The 20,030-nt window shown below is 46.7% G+C and overlaps 5 protein-coding genes across 5 annotated transcripts; 4 read left to right on the plus strand and 1 right to left on the minus strand.

Moving 5' to 3' along the window:
• Positions 1 to 6,187: 6,187 nt before the first annotated feature.
• K444DRAFT_548477 (kinase-like protein) lies at positions 6,188 to 7,579 on the plus strand (the record flags this gene model as incomplete). Its single annotated transcript, XM_024876377.1, has 2 exons — positions 6,188 to 6,808; positions 6,881 to 7,579. 2 exons carry the CDS (start codon positions 6,188 to 6,190, stop codon positions 7,577 to 7,579), a joined length of 1,320 nt encoding a protein of 439 aa, XP_024726586.1.
• Positions 7,580 to 8,318: 739 nt separating this feature from the next.
• Positions 8,319 to 10,010, plus strand: K444DRAFT_281375 (uncharacterized protein). The gene is made up of 3 exons (XM_024871563.1): positions 8,319 to 8,601; positions 8,670 to 8,852; positions 8,906 to 10,010. Exons 1-3 carry the CDS (start codon positions 8,421 to 8,423, stop codon positions 9,733 to 9,735), a joined length of 1,194 nt encoding a protein of 397 aa, XP_024726587.1. The 5' UTR covers positions 8,319 to 8,420; the 3' UTR covers positions 9,736 to 10,010.
• On the plus strand, positions 10,011 to 12,351 carry K444DRAFT_281381 (uncharacterized protein). The gene is made up of 3 exons (XM_024871564.1): positions 10,011 to 10,610; positions 10,663 to 11,399; positions 11,465 to 12,351. The coding sequence occupies exons 1-3, from the start codon at positions 10,285 to 10,287 to the stop codon at positions 12,208 to 12,210; spliced, it is 1,809 nt and encodes a 602-aa protein (XP_024726588.1). The 5' UTR covers positions 10,011 to 10,284; the 3' UTR covers positions 12,211 to 12,351.
• A 740-nt stretch (positions 12,352 to 13,091) lies between these two features.
• On the minus strand, positions 13,092 to 14,109 carry K444DRAFT_576844 (NAD(P)-binding protein). Its single transcript, XM_024877553.1, has 2 exons — positions 13,939 to 14,109; positions 13,092 to 13,886 (listed from the first exon to the last, which is right to left on the minus strand). Exons 1-2 carry the CDS (start codon positions 13,970 to 13,972, stop codon positions 13,186 to 13,188), a joined length of 735 nt encoding a protein of 244 aa, XP_024726589.1. The 5' UTR covers positions 13,973 to 14,109; the 3' UTR covers positions 13,092 to 13,185.
• Positions 14,110 to 18,872: 4,763 nt separating this feature from the next.
• On the plus strand, positions 18,873 to 19,864 carry K444DRAFT_648671 (NAD(P)-binding protein; the record flags this gene model as incomplete). The annotated part of the gene is made up of 3 exons (XM_024885489.1): positions 18,873 to 18,905; positions 18,953 to 19,369; positions 19,421 to 19,864. The coding sequence occupies 3 exons, from the start codon at positions 18,873 to 18,875 to the stop codon at positions 19,862 to 19,864; spliced, it is 894 nt and encodes a 297-aa protein (XP_024726590.1).
• Between the last annotated feature and the right edge of the window lie 166 nt (positions 19,865 to 20,030).

A 20,030-nucleotide genomic window follows, 5' to 3' on the forward strand; every position in this document is an offset into this window, starting at 1 on the left:
GAAGGAGTATTGCGCCATTAAGTAGCGAAGAAAGGATGCAAAGTCAACTGAGACCTGTACCAAAGAAGGGGGTTGCTATCTGCTGAGCTAGACTTTAAGAAAGAAATGGCCTTTCCGAGACGAGGCTATAGGTTCAATAAACCACACGAAATGGAAGAACGTAGTTTTGAGAGATACCAAGTGGCAAGACCTGGTGACACCATACAACTCCCGCGATAGCGATTTAATTCCAAAGCCACAGACACAAGGAAGCCTTCAATATGGGACAATTGAAGGGTCCCATTGACGGTGAGGGAGGAAGGAGAGTAAGGAGACGAAATTAGAACGTTGTTGACTCCGAGTTTTCTATGCCGTTTTGGGAAAGGCTTAGCAATCGCCAAAGGGGAACAATAGAGATAGTATTTGCATTGATAGCATTTCTTGATCGTTTTTGTCTAAAAATAACTTCAATTGCTTTGATTTGCTCTAATAAATATAATCCACAGTAATGCACGAGCGTGGGACGCGTGCACGGCTGTTGTTTACTTCGCAGCCGTTGCCTGAGTTAAATGCCGCAAAAGGAGGGAAACATCTGCATGCATGCTCGCAGAAGTATTCTGCGCTTTAATTAAGGATAAATCTCCAATAAAGAGGAGGGGAAAGTGGAATTAGAAGTCACAATCTGGATTATTCATTGGATTTTAGGACTTAAATTAAATGCTGCAACCGAAACGATTACTAGCAATGCGAGAATGCATTAAATCTTAGACTACCTCTAATTACTCCATACCAGATGTCACATTACCCCTCTCCAAAAAGCTTGACCCCGAGCACTAGTAAACAAAGGGAAAGCTAAAGCAAGTATATTAAAAACAACAAAACAAAGGAAAAGGACCTTATTTCTAAATACTAGTAGTAATGCCCCTTCTCTAGTCTATATCCGGGCATACTTCACCAGACTTATCAGAATTGCTTTCCGTACCAGAATTATTGTTGTTGACTATAGCAATTATAACCCGTTTGCCAGAAGAAGAGCTTGCAGGAGCTAGGGAGCAGTTCCTTATAAAGTAATCCTGGGACCCGCATCTGACACATCTGCCAGTTTGATAGTATAGTTAGCAAAGCTCCTTTGAGATTAAACAAACTAGCATAGCCAGTAAGGGTAGATCAAATAACATAAGAGTACCGATTGTCAGTTCACTGATGTCCATGGGATCGCTAGCAATTTTGGAAGCAGTGACATATGGCAGGGCAGCTGTTTTTGACAAAAGCTATTGGATAGTTCGCAGGAAATTAGTATAAACCCGGGGTAAAACAAGCTATTGGGCCAGACAAGAGCAAATCGCAGTGTTAAGGCCATTGCGAAAACTGGATATTTTATTGACATCTTGCCAGCTTTACCCATTTGCTTTATATAAGGTATATTCAAACTTGGCAATATAAGCAGGGAGAAAATCATTGCCTTGGCAAGGCAAATATAGCTTGTCTTTGGCTTCGGTTTACTTGTTTGAATTATCGTAAACCCGTGCAAGTTAATCTAGAACTGTATAGTAATCTCACGATTAAGTGTGCTTTATATAGGAAGCTATAGCAAAACCATTAATTGGACAAGGGATTCCAGATTGAGGTGAATGTAGTAAAACTGGGCAGTGGAGTCTCCAATTGCTAATCCATCGACAGAGAGCTTGGCCTTGATTGAAAGGAGCCAGATATTAAATCTGTATATTAATCCAGTGAACGTCTCGGGGTCTGGGAGCTTTGTTTTTTTAACTAGGTTTTGCCGTAGATGCCATTAACTGGGCTTTGGTACAAGCAAGTGTAGCTTTCAAGGCAGCAATTTTGGCCCGTAAGCTATCGAATTCGTGTTGGACCTGGGTTTGGAAGGTGTCCATTCTTAAGGGAATGTTAGTAGAGTTGGTATAAACAAAAGTAAAAATCCTATGAGGGTAAGGGTTCCAATAAATAATGAGGTAGTGAGCTAGCCAAAATCGAGCTTTTTGATGTCTTGCAGGTAAAAAAAACTATAGACAGTGCTACGTAAACAATGACAATAATAATAAGGACACACTTCATGCGAGCAGGCTAGGTAGACAGGAGTTCCAATAAGTAAGTAATAGCTCTAATAAACAATAATATTACTGTCCGTAGGGTAAGAGCTTTAGATTATGTAATAGCAGAAACAAAGCAATGGAACAAGGCTTAAAGATCTAAGATTCCACTGTCTTACAAAGTCTAAAGCTAGGGAGAGGAGAAGTGAGGTGTGGCAGTGGATAAGTAGGTATAGCCAAGACCACTGAAATATCGAGCTTGGTTTGAACCTTAGCTTGATATCTTAGCTGAAACATTAGCTGAAGCCAACCCGTAGTACTTGTATGACACTAGTTGTTACAATTTGCTTATAAGATAAATATTAAAATATACTAGTAAGAGGAGCTATATTAATAAAGGGCTTATATAAGATTAGTATCTTGGCTAGTATTTTCCTTTTCCTCTTTATTTTCTTTCTTTATATAAGAAGGATAAACTAATTACTTGCCAAGAGCTTTGGCTAAAGGCTAATGAGGCTGCTCTTGCTCTTGCTCTTGCTCTTCCTCTTCCTCTTCCTTATTAGAGTCGGGAAGTCTGTACTATTCACTATTAGCTAGAGGTTATTGGCCTTAATATTTATTAGCTTGGGTTATATTGGCGGTATTCCCCTATAGGCTAGAAATTATTATTATGGCCTGGTAGTTCGCAAGGAGGGAGTAGTATATAAATGTCTTTATCCTATAGCTTTCTGTACCAGATTTTGTTAATAGTTAAACGGACTGGTCAATTATTAATATAAATAACGTAATTTCTTTAATAGATACTACTATTGACGACTGCAAATTGGATATTAACCTGTAGGTATTGTTGGTGTATGTAAGGATAATAAGAGGTACGGAATGTATCTATTCTGGATAGGTATTAAACTATGACTTATTATCTGCCGGATCTATATTAAGAAACCCTTCTAAGATAAAATCGAGTATCCCCAAAAGATATGGTTTTCTGTATCTTCGTCTTAATAACGTTAATATCCAGATATAGTAGATCCCGTACCGGATATTATAGGGTGACCGAGAATATGAACTTCATATCCAGTATAGGGAACGCCTCGTAATACTAAATAATCATTAATAATGGCCCTTGGTAGAGGATCCCTTGGTAGGAGGCCAATCTGTCGGTGAAGTTGCCGAATTTGAGGTCTGGATCATGCAAATCTGGCCGGTCTAACATGTATTTACAGAAGATGAGAATGCATTCGAGAAAAAGGTGATTTGAAGCCTTGAAAGGGACTTATATGAGGATCGCGATGCCGATGTTGGGGATGACCTTATTCTTGATTTCGTCAGGTACCTTGATGATCTGTTTGGCAAGTTCGGCCGTTCCTGGGGTTTCGTGGTCCTCCTGAAAGATGTTTGGAAGGAGGCCCTTGGTAGTTTGAATGTCCATCTTGCCTTCGTAATGGAACATTACTTGCGCGAGCTTCTTTAACCACGTAGTATTGTCCTTGCCGCGGGGGAGGCGGTCTTCGGCCGCTTCAATTATACTAGCAATTCCAACGCCCCTTCCCTCTACCGAATAGTTACAAAAATCCTGATAATTACTGCTGTCACGGAGATTGAGTGCGCTCGTGTTATGGAGCAGGTTAGATGTTATCGGAGGAGGGCGCTGCGCCGTTATCGCGGAGGAGATTGGATGCGAAATTATTCACTGTTGAGGTGGTCAGAAGTGCATCAACTTTGGTCGAGGAGCGCAGTCGGGAGGCGGAAGGAGCTTGCGACAGGCAGATCGAGGAGATTCAACCGTAAAGTGGAGTGATGATGGGAGCAACTTACAGAATCATAAGGGCGTTGTCGGTGGTTGCGAGAGCGGGAGAGCAGGTTGGAGGATTTGGAGGTTGGGTGGGGAGGAGAGTGGAGGAAGTAGGAGAAAAAGGTCGGCGTTGATGGAGGGAAGCCTTTGCAAGCGAATCTGCAATTATCCTAGCAATTCCAACGCCTCGTCCCTCATGCAATTACTAGCTAGTTACAAAATCCTGATCGCCCTCGTCGAAGAAAAGATGAAGCACGCCGCTTCATATCCCGCAGCTCTCCTCTGAATACACATCGAGCACTCAGAACTTTTCGTGGGAGCATTCCTAGTAGCCCTGAAACCTTCGAAAGGCATGTATGTAGACATCCAGCAGCTTTACATCGATGTCTTGTTTGTCTGCTCACTCTCCATTTGGTGCTTCCGCTCTTGTGGCTTTGCTTGATCCAGAACAACGCATGCTTATGGAGCGGGAGAAGTTCTACAATGCCGAATTCAAAGGATATGGAGAGGGCAGTACACGAAGTCAGGAAGGCAGTATGCAACAAACACGAAGAATAATAAAATGATAGATGACAGGATTCAAGATGCCAATACGATGCAAAAGCGTAGAGAGCGTCTCGGAATTTTTGGCGCAAGAAACCGTGGCTGATTAGGCAGACAAGTACCGAGATGCACTTCTTCAAGCACTCGTATTGCTTTGGCCGGGATCCTCTTCCCCTTCCACATGAATACCCGGGGTAGAGCCAATCTATCATGAATCCTGTATCTCACCTTCCATGACCAGAACATCTCATCTCAACCACATATTGTTGCAACTGTGCCCCCCCGGCAAAAACTCGGACCAGGTCGTTCGCACTCTATAATTATTAGCAGGCATTCTGTAGAGGCTTTTAGTGCAGAGCTTACCCCAATAGCAGATCAATTTCGATAAATTATGCTCGGCCAGTTGACTTTCGAGCAGCTCCACCACCACAAGGTGGATAAGGGACAAGAACCTCATAGTCCAGGTCTTTGGATTTGGCATGTGACCCATCTAGCTAATGGGTTCCATTCAATACGTCACCAAGATACCTCGACTCGCCGGTACACTGCACATTATTGATGTTTCTGAATGTATGTTATTGGCTCTTAGCCAGCGACTTGCTCTCGACAGCATCGACCTCGACATCTCGACCTTGTGACCATCGTGTGCTTCCGTTTGCTGGTCCGCTTCTTCCGTATCCCATCATTTGTTCGCTTCTTGCTCGGCCGTCTGTTGCGCAAATCGTGTCTCGGTGGAATAGGTTTGGAGGGAAGCGTCTTCTGCTGTAAAGAAGTCCGCGGTTCTTTGCAGTTACGGATCCAGCTGCTTCCCTCAGCAAATGTATCCGAACTCGACGCTTCCCGCATGCTGTCGGGTGTGTCGGGTGGTGTTGGAGTCAAGACATCGGTGCGCTGCCATGGCCAAAGGTCTGGCGCCTTTGCCATATAGTAGAGCTCGTCCTGAGTCATCCATTTTCGAGGAAGAGTGTCGATTTGGGCGAGTTTACATCGTAGATAGTCTGCATTCATCTGCACGATGACGGGTGACTCGTACTGGAGATTGAAGTTGCCAACTGAAGATTCGCGCTGTCGCTGTTCGAGGTGAGGCCAATGATCCGCATCTATCCCATCCGATGATGGAGATGCGAGATGCCTACGCGCCATCGTAAGCACTGAGCTCTGATGTTGAAAACGTTGTGTATTTTCGGACGGAGATGTCGAGAATGGATGAGATGAGGTTGGTTTTGCCCCGGAACCCTGAGCGCTAGATGACTAATCAGCTCTCAAGCCCACCACCCACACCAGCCCAATCTCTCGAAACAGAACAGCATTGACTCATAACGAACAGAGTTCCCCTGCGAGCGCAGCAAACCTGTAACGAAGCTCATTCATATTCACCATAATCAAATGTCGGAAGCCTTACAAATTTGGGTCCGACACCTCCAGACACGTCCCCACACTGTCCAGCCCAGCTTGGTTACCTCCGGCGTGCGTTCCGCTTCCTCCCACCATGTCTTTCCATCCTTCCATCACCAGCGAGTCAACCACAGAACCAAATACCCCCGAACCAACTCAGATAAATGCTGAAGATGAAGATATCCCAAGTGGCGACTTTGCAAGGCTTATTCCCATCTCAAGATCCGCCCGAATCGCCTTTCACTACCTGCATCTTGCAATGGAGGAGTCTCCTGAAAAATACCTCTGGCATCGGAAGTTTGTCTACGTTCGCCGAAGGTTGGAAGATCTAGAACCAGAAATAGACGAACAGTCAACTAGTGATGAGCTTGCTCGATCCACAAGACCTCAGGACCCGGGTTCGGTCCACAGTGGATTTTGGAGACTGAATATGGATCTCCACCCGGGGAACCGGCAGCTTGGATGGGTGCTAGGGAAGGGACGCTGGAACACTCGTGATAATTATTCAAGCTCTGTCACGGGCGGTGGTGTAGATATCCTCCTCACAGCCAATATCAAGGAGCCACTTCTCAGGGGGCGGCATGCGCGCTTGTTACATTCATTAGAATCCCATATTCTTTTATTAATCGCGGATAAGAAGTTGCGAGTTGGCGAGAGGCATCTAAGTCCAACCAACGTTGCTGCGTTTGGTCAGAGAAGGACAGTCGTTGCATTTGGTGATCTGGAGTACGAGCTCTCCTTCACGAACATCGACCAGTCATTATACCGAGCTCAACTTGATCAGCTCTCGCAGTTCCTCAACTACCAGGGGGACCGGCCGGGAATATTTGTGGATCCAACCCCCGCGGAAACTGATTACATGATTATGAACAAATACTTCATTAGAAGCTCATTCACACAAGGATCGACCTGTTGGATGTGTGCCGCAGTGGACAAGGATACAGGCGCCAGTGTTGCGGTGAAGAAGATTATTGCAGTATCTTCTAGTAGTCTGCGTCATGCCCGTCGCGAGATCGATGCAATGAAAAGGCTATTATCGGAACGCCCGCCTGTATGAATTCCATTTATCCCCTTCCTATTGTCTCCGGGCCTAAAGTGTACTCATTGTTGACAAATCCATCAGATCACTGTAAGCTCGCTGATCGATTCCGTCATAATCGAACCCAGCACCTCCTCTGGTGCCACTGAATGCTTCATCATATCTCAGCCACTTATCAGTGGAACGCTTGGTCAATTGCTTCCATCTCAATCGCTTCCAATGACCTCTCGCCTCTTGCTTTTCGAACAAATGCTCGACGGACTTGCATTTCTTCATGCAGAAGGTTGTATGCATCGAGATATAAAACCCGACAACATTCTCGCTTCGCCTTCCCCTATTCGTGCGGTAATCATCGATTTTGGTTGTGCCACGTGGGAAACTTCTTCCAAAGACCACATGAAAGGCACGATTCGTTACTTGGCGCCCGAGATTATTGCCCTCAAGGAGAATACCGCTCCTCTGGATACTACTTATAACATATCCGCTGATGTTTGGAGCATGGGTTTGACTGCGTACGAATTGCTGCGTGGTTCCCGAGCTAGGTTCCAAAGAATATCATGGAAGTTTTATGATGAAGAGTTGCTCTCAACAATCGGCGTCACATCAGCACTTGGTAGTGACGAAGTGAAGTGGGCCTTTGCCCTAATCAAAGAAATGCTTCGTTGGGATCCCAAGTCACGAATCGAGTCAAAGGAAGCACGCCAGAAGTGCCCCACGTTCAAGGCAGAGAGTAAACAGCGACTACTTCCGCCTGGAAAACGAGAACGTGGGAGTCGGTGCTGAAGTGGTATCTCTATTTCTAACGAATTTCCCAATTTAAAAAGCTTTTTATCAGAATCTACGGCAGTCCCACAATTCAGATCCCACCAAAGCCAGCTTGCCCACCACGAATCTAAATCCACCATTCACAAAACGGATCTGCGAAGACGATGGCGATATGATATCATTGCCGATCTCATTTACTCCAGAAGTCACTCCCGATTTACTGTCAATATTCTCAAGCTACTCCTCACTGTCCTGTTCGTTTCGGTCCATATCTCTGTGAACCGACACTTGTGTCGTCATGACCACGCATTTGGTTTGCTTGATTTCATCCCCTCCATTAGGATCTTGAGTTCCGGCCGAATGGATGTATGCCTTGTATCCAGCTCCCTGCCCGTCTCCTTCGTCTGCCTCCTTTGCCTTCCATTATCAAATGTGTCCATTTGAACAGACCACGCTCACTGCTCTGAGATGCAATGCTGCTGTTCTTGGTGAAGTCGACGCGGCGGCTGAGAATGCTGAATTCGAGTTTGAATTTCACCCTGTATACCAAAGCTTTGTATGCGGTCTGGATGTCGTACAAGCCCGAGTATTCGAGGTCGAGGATGGTGAGATCAAGGAAGGCAATGATGGCGTTGATATGGACGAGATGGGCCATGACTTCTCGAGATGCCTTCTCTAATGATTCCTTCGGGTTGTAATATCTTGAGAGTGTGCCCAATGTACGGGCCAGATATGATTAGTTCCTGGATGAAAAAGATTGTGACTTGGACTTTTTCACAAATCGAGTACGGCAGGAGGAAGGGCATAGGCTTGCTCGAATTTGCACTATACACCATGGCCAGGGGCCAAGGAGAATGGTATGGATAGGGAAAAGCAGGAAAGCAGATACTACCATGACAAAACCCAGCAGAGGCTTGATGAATTCGAGGTTGCTAGAGTTCAGCAAGACGAAGGACAGCGAGCCAGGCTCGAAGACTATTTTGCTAGAAAGGCTGCAGATGAGGCAGAAAGGGCCGAAAGGAACATGAAAGAGTCAATGGGTGCGTTTTCATATTACTTTATAGAATCTTTGGTCCATTTTGACATTGTGTAGCTGAGAAGGTTCGAGGCCTACGGGCTTGGATGGCAGCTTCGGACTGGACGACATCGTTTAATGCTGCCGAGAAACACCGGACCGAGAATACTGGGAATTGGTTCATACGGCATCACAAATACAAATCATGGATAGAGAATCAGTTTAAACGTGAGCTCAACGACGTTGAATTTTCGGAACGTCTCCTTTTCATCTCAGGTACTCAGCATCTCAATTTTTGACTAACTTCAAGATTGCTGACCATTTTGAAGGAAAGCCCGGGTACGGTAAAACTGTGCTCTCTACGCGTATTATTTCAGATATTCGGAGATGTATTGGAAGAGATGAACCCACAGATAAAGGGGCTATCGCCTTTTTTTACTTCAACGCTCAGCATCATGATTCGACGTCAAACGAGAGTGCTCTACGAGCAATTGCCACCCAACTGTTGCACGATAACAAAGATGACACAGACTTCATTGATTTAGCAGTTCTCCTCATGGACGATATGGGCAGTGGTCAGAGCACTGCGACTGAGAGGGAAATTCAATCTATAATCCGCATTTTCCTTGGGCGGCTTGGTGCATCCTTTCTCATATTCGACGCGCTCGATGGGTGCAGAGACTGGGAAGAACTTCTGGAAACCCTCGATAATGTTACTCGAGGATCCAAATGCAGTGTTGTGTGTTTAGGGAGGCCTCATTTATGCGTTGTGAAGAGCGTAGGAAGCAACACTTCTCAGTTCCGACTCGAAACGGAGGAAAATCTCGGCGACATGAAGCGATATCTCGAGCCAAAGATTCAGGCTCTATACAAACGAGGAAAGTTTCCGGATTCTCTCACAGTCACAGAAACGGTCGAAAAGATTGTCAGCCGGGCAGATTCCATGTTCTTGTGGGTGGTGTTGATGATCGGCTATCTTTCTTCCCCATTGCTAACGCCGAACAATCGACTACAAGCCATTAACGACATCCATATACTCGAAGGGCTGGACGCCATGTACAAGCAAATCCTTGAAGATTTGAAAAGACGGCTTCCTAAATCGCTGTGGTCGATAACTAAGAGGATGTTTCAGTGGCTTGTTGTTGCACAAACACCTTGAAAGCTTGAAACGCTCCATACAGCACTTGCGGTTCAAATCGATCGAGCCATAACATCTGATGACTACATTTCCGACTTTCAAGAATGTTTACTAGAGACTTGCGGCTCATTTGTTGAGGTCTATTCCGATGGAACCTTGAGATTCATTCATCTGTCTGTCCAGGAATTTTTGGTTGACCCTAACCCGGAATTACACAACCCCGAGCTCTCGCGGACCTTCCATATCCAAAAAGAACTTGCACATTGCTCTATAGCGACCCTTTGTCTCTCGTACATAATCTACAATATTCCCCATAAGCCAATTGCTGCTGCAGAGAAGGCTGAGGCCACTGATCTAAAAGCAACATATCCTCTGCTTTCCTACGCAACAAAGTGGTGGCCTACTCACGCATGCCAAAGCCTACCATTGAATGACCTAGGGTCATCTAGATACTCCGCTGAATCTTATGGGATATTCTTCAAAGCCTTGGCCGAGGCGGTATGGAACAAGGAACTCTTGAGTTGCTGGATAGAAACCTCCTATACATTCCATAACGTGCCCTCTCTAAATATGGTGGGAAGCTACGTAGGCGCATTTCAAAGAAAGTATCCCGAAATCTGGAAGCTACAAGTCGAGTCTGTAGTCAGCAGATTGAATCGCCTATCACCAGAGCTGAGTCGACTGAATGCGGACTGGTGTCATATTTTGCGGAAGGAGCCAAACGAGATTTGGATGCCTAGCATCAACGCGGTTGGAAGATTCGATCTTTGGGCAAACAGTGGCACTGCGAAGATGACTTTCTTAAACCCTAAGCAAGATGAAGGTTCTATACTGATAACTTCCCAAGTGTCGGCCGATGGTGGAAGTGTGGGCATGTTTAAGATATGGACGTCAGCGTGAGTTGGCTAATAGTCATCAGAATGATACTTGTACTAACTCGGGGAATAGGTCAAAATGCATGAAAGGTGAGGCATCGGCTGGCTCTGAATACTGGAAAGTAGCATACCAAATATGGTCGTTAAAGACGATGTCTCAAACCGAATGCATCAGGTTTGAGATTCCGCAAGAGCAGCTGCTGGATCTAAACCTTCAGAATCAAGACGACAAATCACTGGAATATACCAAACAAACACGCACTCATTTCCGCTTCCCGGTTGCTTTTTCCTCATCCTTATCTCTTCTGGTCGTTCACGGGATTTTGCTCAAGATCGCTCCGGCTTCAGTGCTGGAGAAAATAGACGACCGAGGCCATTTTCAGGTCCTGCCACCCCCTGGGTGTGAACACACCCTCGACATGGATGCTTTTACCATGGCACGCCCGTTACATACAGGACGAAAGCGATTCTCTTTTACAAGGGGGTTCAAAATCGTCCCCGCCGACCACAAATGCCATTCCTGGGCTCAATACTTCATATCCCCGAATGAGAAGTATTTGATACAAATCAATGGTAGTGGGCCACCATCGACGGCTCATACTAGGCGCTGGATAGTAAGCGCGTACAGTGATACGCAATTCAATAATTGGGTACCATCTTTTCGTCTTGTAGCAAGCGTGGGCATTCAGTTCAGACGGTCGAGTACAAAGGATAAAACGGTCGAGAGATTTCTATGGTTTCATCCGTTTTTGCCGATTATTGCGGTTTGCAGGCTTGCTACGATTTCGCTTTGGCACTTCATGGAGAAAGGTAAGTGAAACTCACTCATGTTGTTAATGGTGATTCTGTAATAACTATATGAAACCTAGACAAAGAGCTCGTTACAGTTCACGATACTCTGCTGGATAACATCTGCTGGTCTGTCTGTGGCAACTACCTTCAAGGAACCGATCCTTCTTCCAACCAAATGGTTTTCATCGACTTGACCAAGCACCTACCACCACGGGCGAAACCCCTCGAAGCTCCCCAGGCGTCGTCTTTAACCACACCCACAACGGTGATAGCTCCAATAGTTAATTCAAACCACGAGAGCATGCAAATTATTACGATTGGACAGAACATCAGTTCAGAGAGTTCCACGTCTAGCGCTATACAATCCGCCGGTACACCCGTATTCAGTGCCTCAGCAGCAGGACTTAGCTTCTCAGCCCTCAATCAAAACTGTGATGACTCGAGCGCCATTATCCTCCATAACGTCGGTCCAGGGGGCGTAGTAACTAATTCCAACCTCATGCGCCTCCCCAAGTCATCCACCCTAGAAAAGAGTTATTCAACGCTAGTAAATACGGGCGACAACGAGAACTTGCGATTGGTGCTTAATATGGCAGCGCAAGAAACGTATTCTGTGGAAGACAAGGCTGATTTCAGCCTCCCAGCTATATTTGATAGGAAGACTGAGAGCATTTTGGCTGTAGAGGAGGATTATAGGATTGGAAACAAGAGGTTGAAGGCTTTTTCTGGAGAGTCGGAGCAATCGGAGCGGTTGGAGATGTTGGTTGGCCAGAAGGCGATAGAGGCGCCGGCGGAAGATACCTTTATGGCGGATGCGGATGATCAATAATGTATGAAAGCTTCAATTTCGAAAGTACGATGACAGGTTTTAGGTATGATTTCCTTATGGTTTATTTTTTGAATTACAGGATAGGCAACTAGAAAATCGGTTCAACATCCTAGGATGTTACTTTTCATAGTTGGGATAGGGATATATTATCTATGTGCCAGTTTCCAGGGTGTCTACGGTCTTGCAGAGTCCGAGGCGGTCCTGTTCAGGATCCTTAGGAGCCTAAAGAGGCTCCAAGGAATAAACGCCAAGACTTAATAAAAAAAGACATAATGCGCCCTAAGCGAGCATCTGGCCTTATTAGTTTCGTGTGGACTATTCGGGGGCTACTCAGGGGCTGCTCAGGTTGCTTAGACAGCTTAGGTGAGCTGGTTGAGCTGAGGGCGAGCCGAGGGTGATTCGCGTCTGAGTAGGGGCGGCCATGCCTATCAATCGAATATGAAATGAAGATTAAAGGGTTAGAGTTCAATTACTAATACAGAGATACCAAACCTTGGTAGATTCTCACAGAGAGTGTGTTCCTCTGCTAAAGTTTGTCTCTTCTATGATTCGGAATAGTTGAGTTGGTTCCTCACTTTATTATACTTTCCTAACAACTTCACACCAAAGTTTGATCAAGATAGGCTGCTGCAGAGAAGAGAAGAGAGAGGGCTGAGGTGTCACATAACGGTAGAGGCAAATACCCGGACACCGGGAAATTTGCTCCAAACTTAGACTTACTCCTCCCCGCATTGGTATCTACTCAAAATGGGGGGAAAGATTTGCAGTCAACGTCAACATGACGGCGGCTTCATACGTTCAGAAATGGGAATGGATCGTCATCCAGAGATTCGGCTTCGGGTCATCAAGGAACGAGTGAGAAACAAGATTCATCGTTGAAAGCCCCTCAGCTTTAACATAAAGACTTCGAGACTAGGACGAGCGAAGCAAGTAGCCGTATGGAACTATTATCGATCATTTTATGGCTTTTCCCCATCACCAGGGGAGAACACCGTTTGCATTACAGACCTTCCCAACATCCGCATCCCTATCTCCTCTGATGACAGCAGCAATTCTTTCGCCTCCAACTTCCGGCTCGGATCCAGGTCTTCCGCCTCCATGGAAGTTCGTTGCAATCAAGCCTGGGTTTGCACCAAATACTTTGAATCCCTCCCGCCCCAAGCGATTCCAGTATAAAATCATCAACATGTTCAGCGCCGCCTTTGAAGATCTATAGTCCATGGCACCGCCGCCGTGTAAAGGCCCATTTGGGTCTGCTGCAATGGCGATCGAGCCGGTAGTAGAAGAGACAAAGATCAAACGAGGGGCTGAGGACTTCCCAAGCAACGGTAAGAAGGCTTCTGTGACACTGACTACACCGACAACATTGACAGCTAGAACTTCTCTCATGGCATCTCGCGCTGTCTCATTGTGTCGTGCCCCGATCCCAGCATTGTTGACAAGCACGTCGAGGCGTCCGAGGGTATCATTGACGTGTCTCGCGGCAGCATCTACCGAAGCATCGTCGGTGACATCGATTTGAATTGCGGTCACCGTGCCCTTGATAGGAAGTTGCTGGAGATTTGATGCTGCTTCCAATCCCTTGCTAAGATCACGACTGCCGAGGAGAATGTGGTAATTGGGGAAGGAAAACAGGAGGCTTTTGGCCGTTTCAAATCCAATGCCTTGATTGGCGCCTAGATGTCTCTTCGTCAGTTTATACCTTACTCAAATCAACTCGGATCTCACCTGTTATCAGGACAATGATCTGTGAAGAAGCCATGCCTGCTCTGGAGTAAGATGCAGGAGTTTGAAGACCAAAATGAGAAGAGGAACGGGGTTGAAAACGGAATCTCGGTAACCGAAGGAGTCGGTGTCAAGCTCAAGGTGTCAGTTTGAATATTCACTGGCTGGCTCGCGCGTGAGAACTCAAGCTTTCAGTTTCCTCGCGTTCGACCTACCTTTTCTCTCAAATTAAGATTGTGAAGGATGAGATAGAAGCAGGACGTCGCAATAAAAGAGACTCACTTGCTGAGTCATCCACCAGCCTAACCCACCAGACCCATGGTGACTTAAAACTCCTCCATCAATCATATGCCTCCTTATTCATGGCCCAGGATCTCAACGCTGCAGACCTGTGAATGGGCCAATTACTATGCAATTAGCGCTACTAGTAAGTCTCTAAAACGGGCCGTTGCAAGTTGCAACTATTTATGGACGACCAGATTGCTAATATATATTGCAGGAGTCGTATGACGATTTTCTCCATCCTCTTCCCTCTCGACAACAGACTACCGGCCTACAAGTGATCTTCTCATTTAACCATAGCCAGCTAAGTAGGAATATGGGGAAAATAGCACACACGAATTCGAGACCGCCGACGCGCCGACGATCGCTAAAACCATACTGGGGAGGAAGAACGCTGGGACACTCTCACGTGAATACTAGCATAGGAGATTGATGGACTCGATGGACATGGATATACAATTGACGTCGATGTACGTCCCGTTGGAGCAAGCCTACCGCGAGAACTATCCAACACGAACCCATACGTCGGGGAAGACTTAGAACTCTAAAGAAGCCGGTTGTCCAACCCTGTTTTACATCCCTCGGGCTCATTTTGAACCCGTACAACCAAGGAACATAACGTATTAGTCCCTCGGGAAATCCGCCACGTCGAGCTGGGCCACCACCGTGTCCTGACTCTTGAGTTCGTGCCGAGCCGTTCCTGTTTCCCGTTCTCTGGTTTCTTTGATTTCTAGACATGCTTTCGGTTTCAGTAGCTGTCGCCCAAGGATCCAAGAACTTCCACTCTTTCTCATTGGATATCTGACCATTTGGCAAAGTTTAGCTTTGGTGTGGCACTAGTGGCTTGGTACAGATGGCTAAGACTCTGAATGGTCAGCCCTGTCTGACCTCCTACCATTTATTTCAATCAGGGCTACAAAATGTGGCTATGGTTCGTATCATTTCTTCATTTCATTTTTGTTTTCAACCCATTTTCACCGCATCACAAGCATTCCACTTACATCTACAACCTTCTTTCGCATGCCAAAATCTCGATTCGGATCTATATCCGAGCCATGAATGGAATACAGCGATTTATTACCCTGGGCAGACCATCGATGTCATTGTTTACCTGAGAGGTTCTTCGGGGCAAAAATCTTACTGTATCCGCAAGGGTCGACATATGGTGAGATATCCCTGGGCAAGCACTCCGTCGGTCATTATTGCAGTTCGGCACAGCCAAACACGAGCTGTATATCGGATCGATCTCTCTGGGAGAAGGAGCCGAGGCATCATGGCCATTCAGTCTCACCACCCCGGACCATACAAAATTATGGGGGCCATGAAAAGGATAAATTCTGCTCCAAACTCTGCAGGCTCGCCGTGGGAGACCATGGAGCAACCGGTTGCGTTGAGTCCTATCCTTCAAAATACATTCCCTCAGGCGCCGAAGCAGTAAAGTAGTTAAGTTTGAATGTCTGGAATGGACTAAGAACACTTACGAGAACCGCTGGTGCCCGTTAGGCTAGACATTAGGCTTTAACATAGCACTTATGAGAAGGCTAAGGAGTCGTGGAGCCATGTGGTAGACCTTGGGTCGCAATTAGAGATGGGGCTGAACCGCATATTCCATCCTGTAGTGCAGTCGGTGACCGCCAGAGCTGCAAAAGACAAGGACCCCCATCCGACCGCCACTGGTTAGTTCTACAGAAGGCAGTCCTACCTTCTACCAGCCGAATCCTTCTAACAGTGCATAATCAAGAAAGAGGCAAGTCTAGTAGTATTTACATATTTACATTTGCGCAAGACTCTGAAGTTAATCCCGGAGATATTACCGTGCTAGCTCTGGGCTTCTCTACCCCAATTCTCCTGCGCCAAGAAGGTACTCGTGGTAAATATTGGTTTGTTAGTGATTTATATATATTGATGGGGCGTGGGAGGACGGTTGACGACTGGAAGGTAGGGAAAAGGGAGCTGGAGAACTATGTACTGCATAGAGGTGAATAGTAACCCAGAAAGTCGAGGCATCCCGAAACGGAAAAGGAATTACCCAAGCATATTTTAGCAAGTCAGCAGAGTCCTCGCGTATCTCCTGCAGAAGTTGACGTGAGATTCTAGCCCCCTACAGAACAGGGACCTCCCCGAAGGTGGGGTCGCTAAAGGTCCATATTGCCCCGCTGCAGGCGGTCGCACTGGTTTCTGGAGAGCATAACTTTATTTAAAATTGATTTATTGCGGGTAACAAAAAACAACTGGACTTCAAGCATAAGATCGATCTTCTACTAAGGTATCATCTATTCAACTCAAACAAACGATTCCATATGGCTTCTTCCACCACCAACCGTATCCTACTGTATTGGTTTCTCGGAGGAAGACCCGATTCGAGTCAGGGCTGGGATCTAGGCTCGCCTTAGCTCTCCCGAAACGCCTCGGAAAATCGCGACATCTTCCAGATTATCCAGCTGGAGCCTAGAGAATTTGCACTTCAATGGCAGACATAAAGAGGGCGATATCTCCCGTCAATGACTGGCGCGATGTTTTGGTTTCGCCTAATCTATATTGTCTCGAGTTCATCTCCCCTTTTCTTGTTGAGCACCGACTCCCAAGCTTCTAGCGGAGGTGCCTTGGCGTAGTGCTGTTGCTGAGCACCCTTGCTGGGCAAACGGCCTGACACGGAATTATGGGCAACGAGAGCAAAGATAAAATTGAGCCGGAAGTCAAGGAGTTGAGGGTCACTGTCGTCGATATTGAAGAATGTCGCCCCAAACCTTCTCAAAAGAATCGGCGGAAATGGTTTGCTTCAAGTGTTCGAAGAGTGTTCGACTTCCGGAATAAATCAGAGCAATCGCCATGGCCTAAACTCATCCGGAGACTCCTGTGCCTCTTTTCTGCTGCTCTCCTTCTCGGCATCTTCGCTGTCATGTAGGATCACCCCACCCTTTCTCTCCCACTAGTACTCATGGCAGAAATTCAGAATCTACCACTCCCTCCTCCTTGCCCTCGTCAGACGACTCTCTCCTCCTAGAGTTTCAGACAACGGCCTCACCCAAATAGTTGCCGATTGGGTACAACCAGGAGCCAACTCAACTTCAACCTTCTGGCTTCCAAACTTCAGCCGAGATGTCGTCCCGAAAGAAATTCATTCGCACAATGATTATTGGCGCCGAGTTCCGCTGTTTGAAGCTTTGTCCCTGGGAATTACAGGTGTGGAAGCTGATTGTCATCTCATCGATGGAGAATTATACGTTGGCCATACGAATTCGTCCTTGAGACCTAACTTGACATTACGATCTCTGTACCTTGATCCTTTGATTGACATTCTCACTAATCAAAATGCGGGGAGCAGCTTGACTTCGAGTTCGGGAATCAATGGTGTCTGGGATACTCATCCCTCGCGAGGCATCGTGCTTATGACAGACCTAAAGACCGAAGGCTTTTCAACCCTGGCAGCAGTGCAAGCACAGCTTGAACCATTTCGTCAGAAAGGTTGGCTCACGTACTGGAATGGGACTGCAGTCATTCCGGGTCCCATCACACACGTCGGGACAGGAAATACACCATTCGAAGCGGTGCTCAACTCTTCATACTCGAACTGCACGTATCGAGATGTGTTCTTCGATGCACCATTGCACAATCTATCACATATTTACAATTTATCGAATTCATATTACACGAGTACCTCACTTACCGGCGTGCTGGGCGGGAAGAGCAAGATTCCTCGGAATGGGTTGACGAAGAAGCAGATGATTTTCCTGCGAGGACAGGTGGGCAAGGCTACGGAGTTGGGATTGGTGAGCAGGTATTGGGATATTCCACCGTGGCCGGTGAGCAGACGGATCAATATCTGGCATCAACTTGAAGAGCTGGAGCTTGGGATGTTGAACGCAGATGCGATTGATGAGGCAGCGAGGTGGGATTGGAGGTGGTGCAACGTTCTCGGGCTGGAGCTATGTTGATCTTTGTGTTGTTGTTTTTTTTTTTGGAGGCGTGGCAGGCTCCCGGTTGGGGAAATATGCATGTTTGGAATACCCAGGCGTTTTATAGCGGGGAGTTAGAGGCACCTGTTCACATTTCGGGGTATGATAGAGATTCAGACATACAAGCTTATTTACAAATCGATCCCTGTACTTAGGCCAGAAGTAGAGAAGACTCTTCGGTATTGATTGCAAAATAGTATGAAAGCAGAATTCCTTGCTGTTTTCCAAACTCGAGAAACTTGGGCGGAGCCCCTGAATCTACCCCGCCAGTCACTAAGCAAGTCGCTCCAACGCCAAGCAACACGAAACATCTTTCAGCGTTTGCCGAACTTCGATTCCTGAACTCCCGTGATTCCCTTCCTCGCATCCCACACCATGGGATTTAGGTTTTTCATCCCGCAACTGCTTCATAAGCATCCCAGACTTACTTCAATGCTTTGTAATATACCCCCTCTCGTTCGGCTCCCATAAAATCTGCCGCCTTGATTGGAGCCCCGCATCCAGTGTGCAATCCTCCTGCAAGGGCGTGGGGCCGAAGTCCTCAAAAATGATGCTATAAACCTCTTCGATTGCGCCAGCATGGCAGATCCTGTTCCCCAAAGCAGCAGTCGAAGAGCAATTTTCATCACTATATCAATTGCCCTCTTCTCTATAATTCTAACATTCTACACACCTAACCTCCTCCGCCAACAGCACACAATGACCACAATCAAGAGCGTAGCTGTCATTGGAGTATGCCAACCCCAATTGAGAACGAGATAGTAGCTAATAAGCTTCAGGCAACAGGCAATCTCGGTCCAGCTGTCGTGAAAGCCCTCCTCGATGCTGGCTTCACCGTAACAGCCCTGACCCGAATCGACTCCACCTCGACAGTACTCCCCGGCGCAAAGGTCCACAAAACCGACTACTCCTCCCCCGACTCAATTGCAGAAGCCTTCAAGGGACAAGATGCCGTCGTATCAACGATCGCAACAGCGGCATTGGGACAGCAGCAGGCGGTTGTCGACGCGGCAGTCAAGGCAGGCGTAAAGAGATTTATACCGAGCGAGTTTGGGATGGATACTACAACCATCACAGGCGGCGCAAAAAAGATATTAGGTGGAAAGATTGCGCTGCAGGGGGTGTTGGCTAAGGCTGCGGAAGAGAATAAGCATTTCTCGTGGACTGGGATCTCGACGGGAATGTTCTTTGACTGGGTACATACCCCTTCGAGATATATTGAGCATTATCTAATGAGATCTTTCTAGGGCCTGAAAGTGGGATCACTGGGTTTCTCACTTCCAACCGAGACCGCGACCATCTACGATTCCGGCAACGAGCCCTTCACGGGATCAAATCTCGCCCTCGTTGGCCAAGCAATCGCTTCAGTCCTCAAACACCCTGAAGAGACAGCGAACAAGTACCTCAAGGTTGCCTCCTTCGTAACCACACAAAATGCTATACTAGCGGCACTGGAGGAGGAATCTGGGAAGAAGTGGACGGTTGTAAAGAAGAATACAGCGGATAGTCAGAAGCTCGCAGATGAGAAGTTGGCAAAGGGCGATTACTCAGCTTTTGGGGATTATTTGAAGCCACTGTTGTTTGGAGATGGCATTGGGGTTTCTCCTAAGGAGGAGCAGCTTGCGAATAAGGAGTTGGGCCTGCCGAAGGGCGATTTAAAGGAGACTGTTAAATCCGTATTGTCTGGGTAGGGGGCAGTGCGAACATTAAAGTCAAGTTGAATCATTCCTGTGCGCGTAGATCTAGGTTGATTCAGAGAATACAAAAAAGCTGTAGCTGAGTTTTGTTTGATTTTATTGCTTGTTTATGTCCTTCCTTCCTGTTTAGAGAGCCTTGGGTGATTCACAGCGGATTCGA

The sequence above is a fragment of the Hyaloscypha bicolor genome (genome assembly GCF_002865645.1).
Source record: "Hyaloscypha bicolor E unplaced genomic scaffold K444scaffold_189, whole genome shotgun sequence".
NCBI lineage: Eukaryota > Fungi > Ascomycota > Leotiomycetes > Helotiales > Hyaloscyphaceae > Hyaloscypha > Hyaloscypha bicolor.

Coding starts and splice junctions, on each gene's coding strand:
- K444DRAFT_281375 (XM_024871563.1), top strand. CDS start 8,421: ATGGATAGGGAAAAGCAGGAAAGCAGATACTACCATGACAAAACCCAG. Junction 8,602..8,669: donor GAACATGAAAGAGTCAATGG/GTGCGTTTTCAT, acceptor AGAAGGTTCGAG/GCCTACGGGCTTGGATGGCA. Junction 8,853..8,905: donor ACGTCTCCTTTTCATCTCAG/GTACTCAGCATC, acceptor ACCATTTTGAAG/GAAAGCCCGGGTACGGTAAA.
- K444DRAFT_281381 (XM_024871564.1), top strand. CDS start 10,285: ATGGTGGGAAGCTACGTAGGCGCATTTCAAAGAAAGTATCCCGAAATC. Junction 10,611..10,662: donor TTTAAGATATGGACGTCAGC/GTGAGTTGGCTA, acceptor CTCGGGGAATAG/GTCAAAATGCATGAAAGGTG. Junction 11,400..11,464: donor TTGGCACTTCATGGAGAAAG/GTAAGTGAAACT, acceptor ACCTAGACAAAG/AGCTCGTTACAGTTCACGAT.
- K444DRAFT_576844 (XM_024877553.1), bottom strand. CDS start 13,972: ATGGCTTCTTCACAGATCATTGTCCTGATAACAG. Junction 13,887..13,938: donor GATCATTGTCCTGATAACAG/GTGAGATCCGAG, acceptor AGAGACATCTAG/GCGCCAATCAAGGCATTGGA.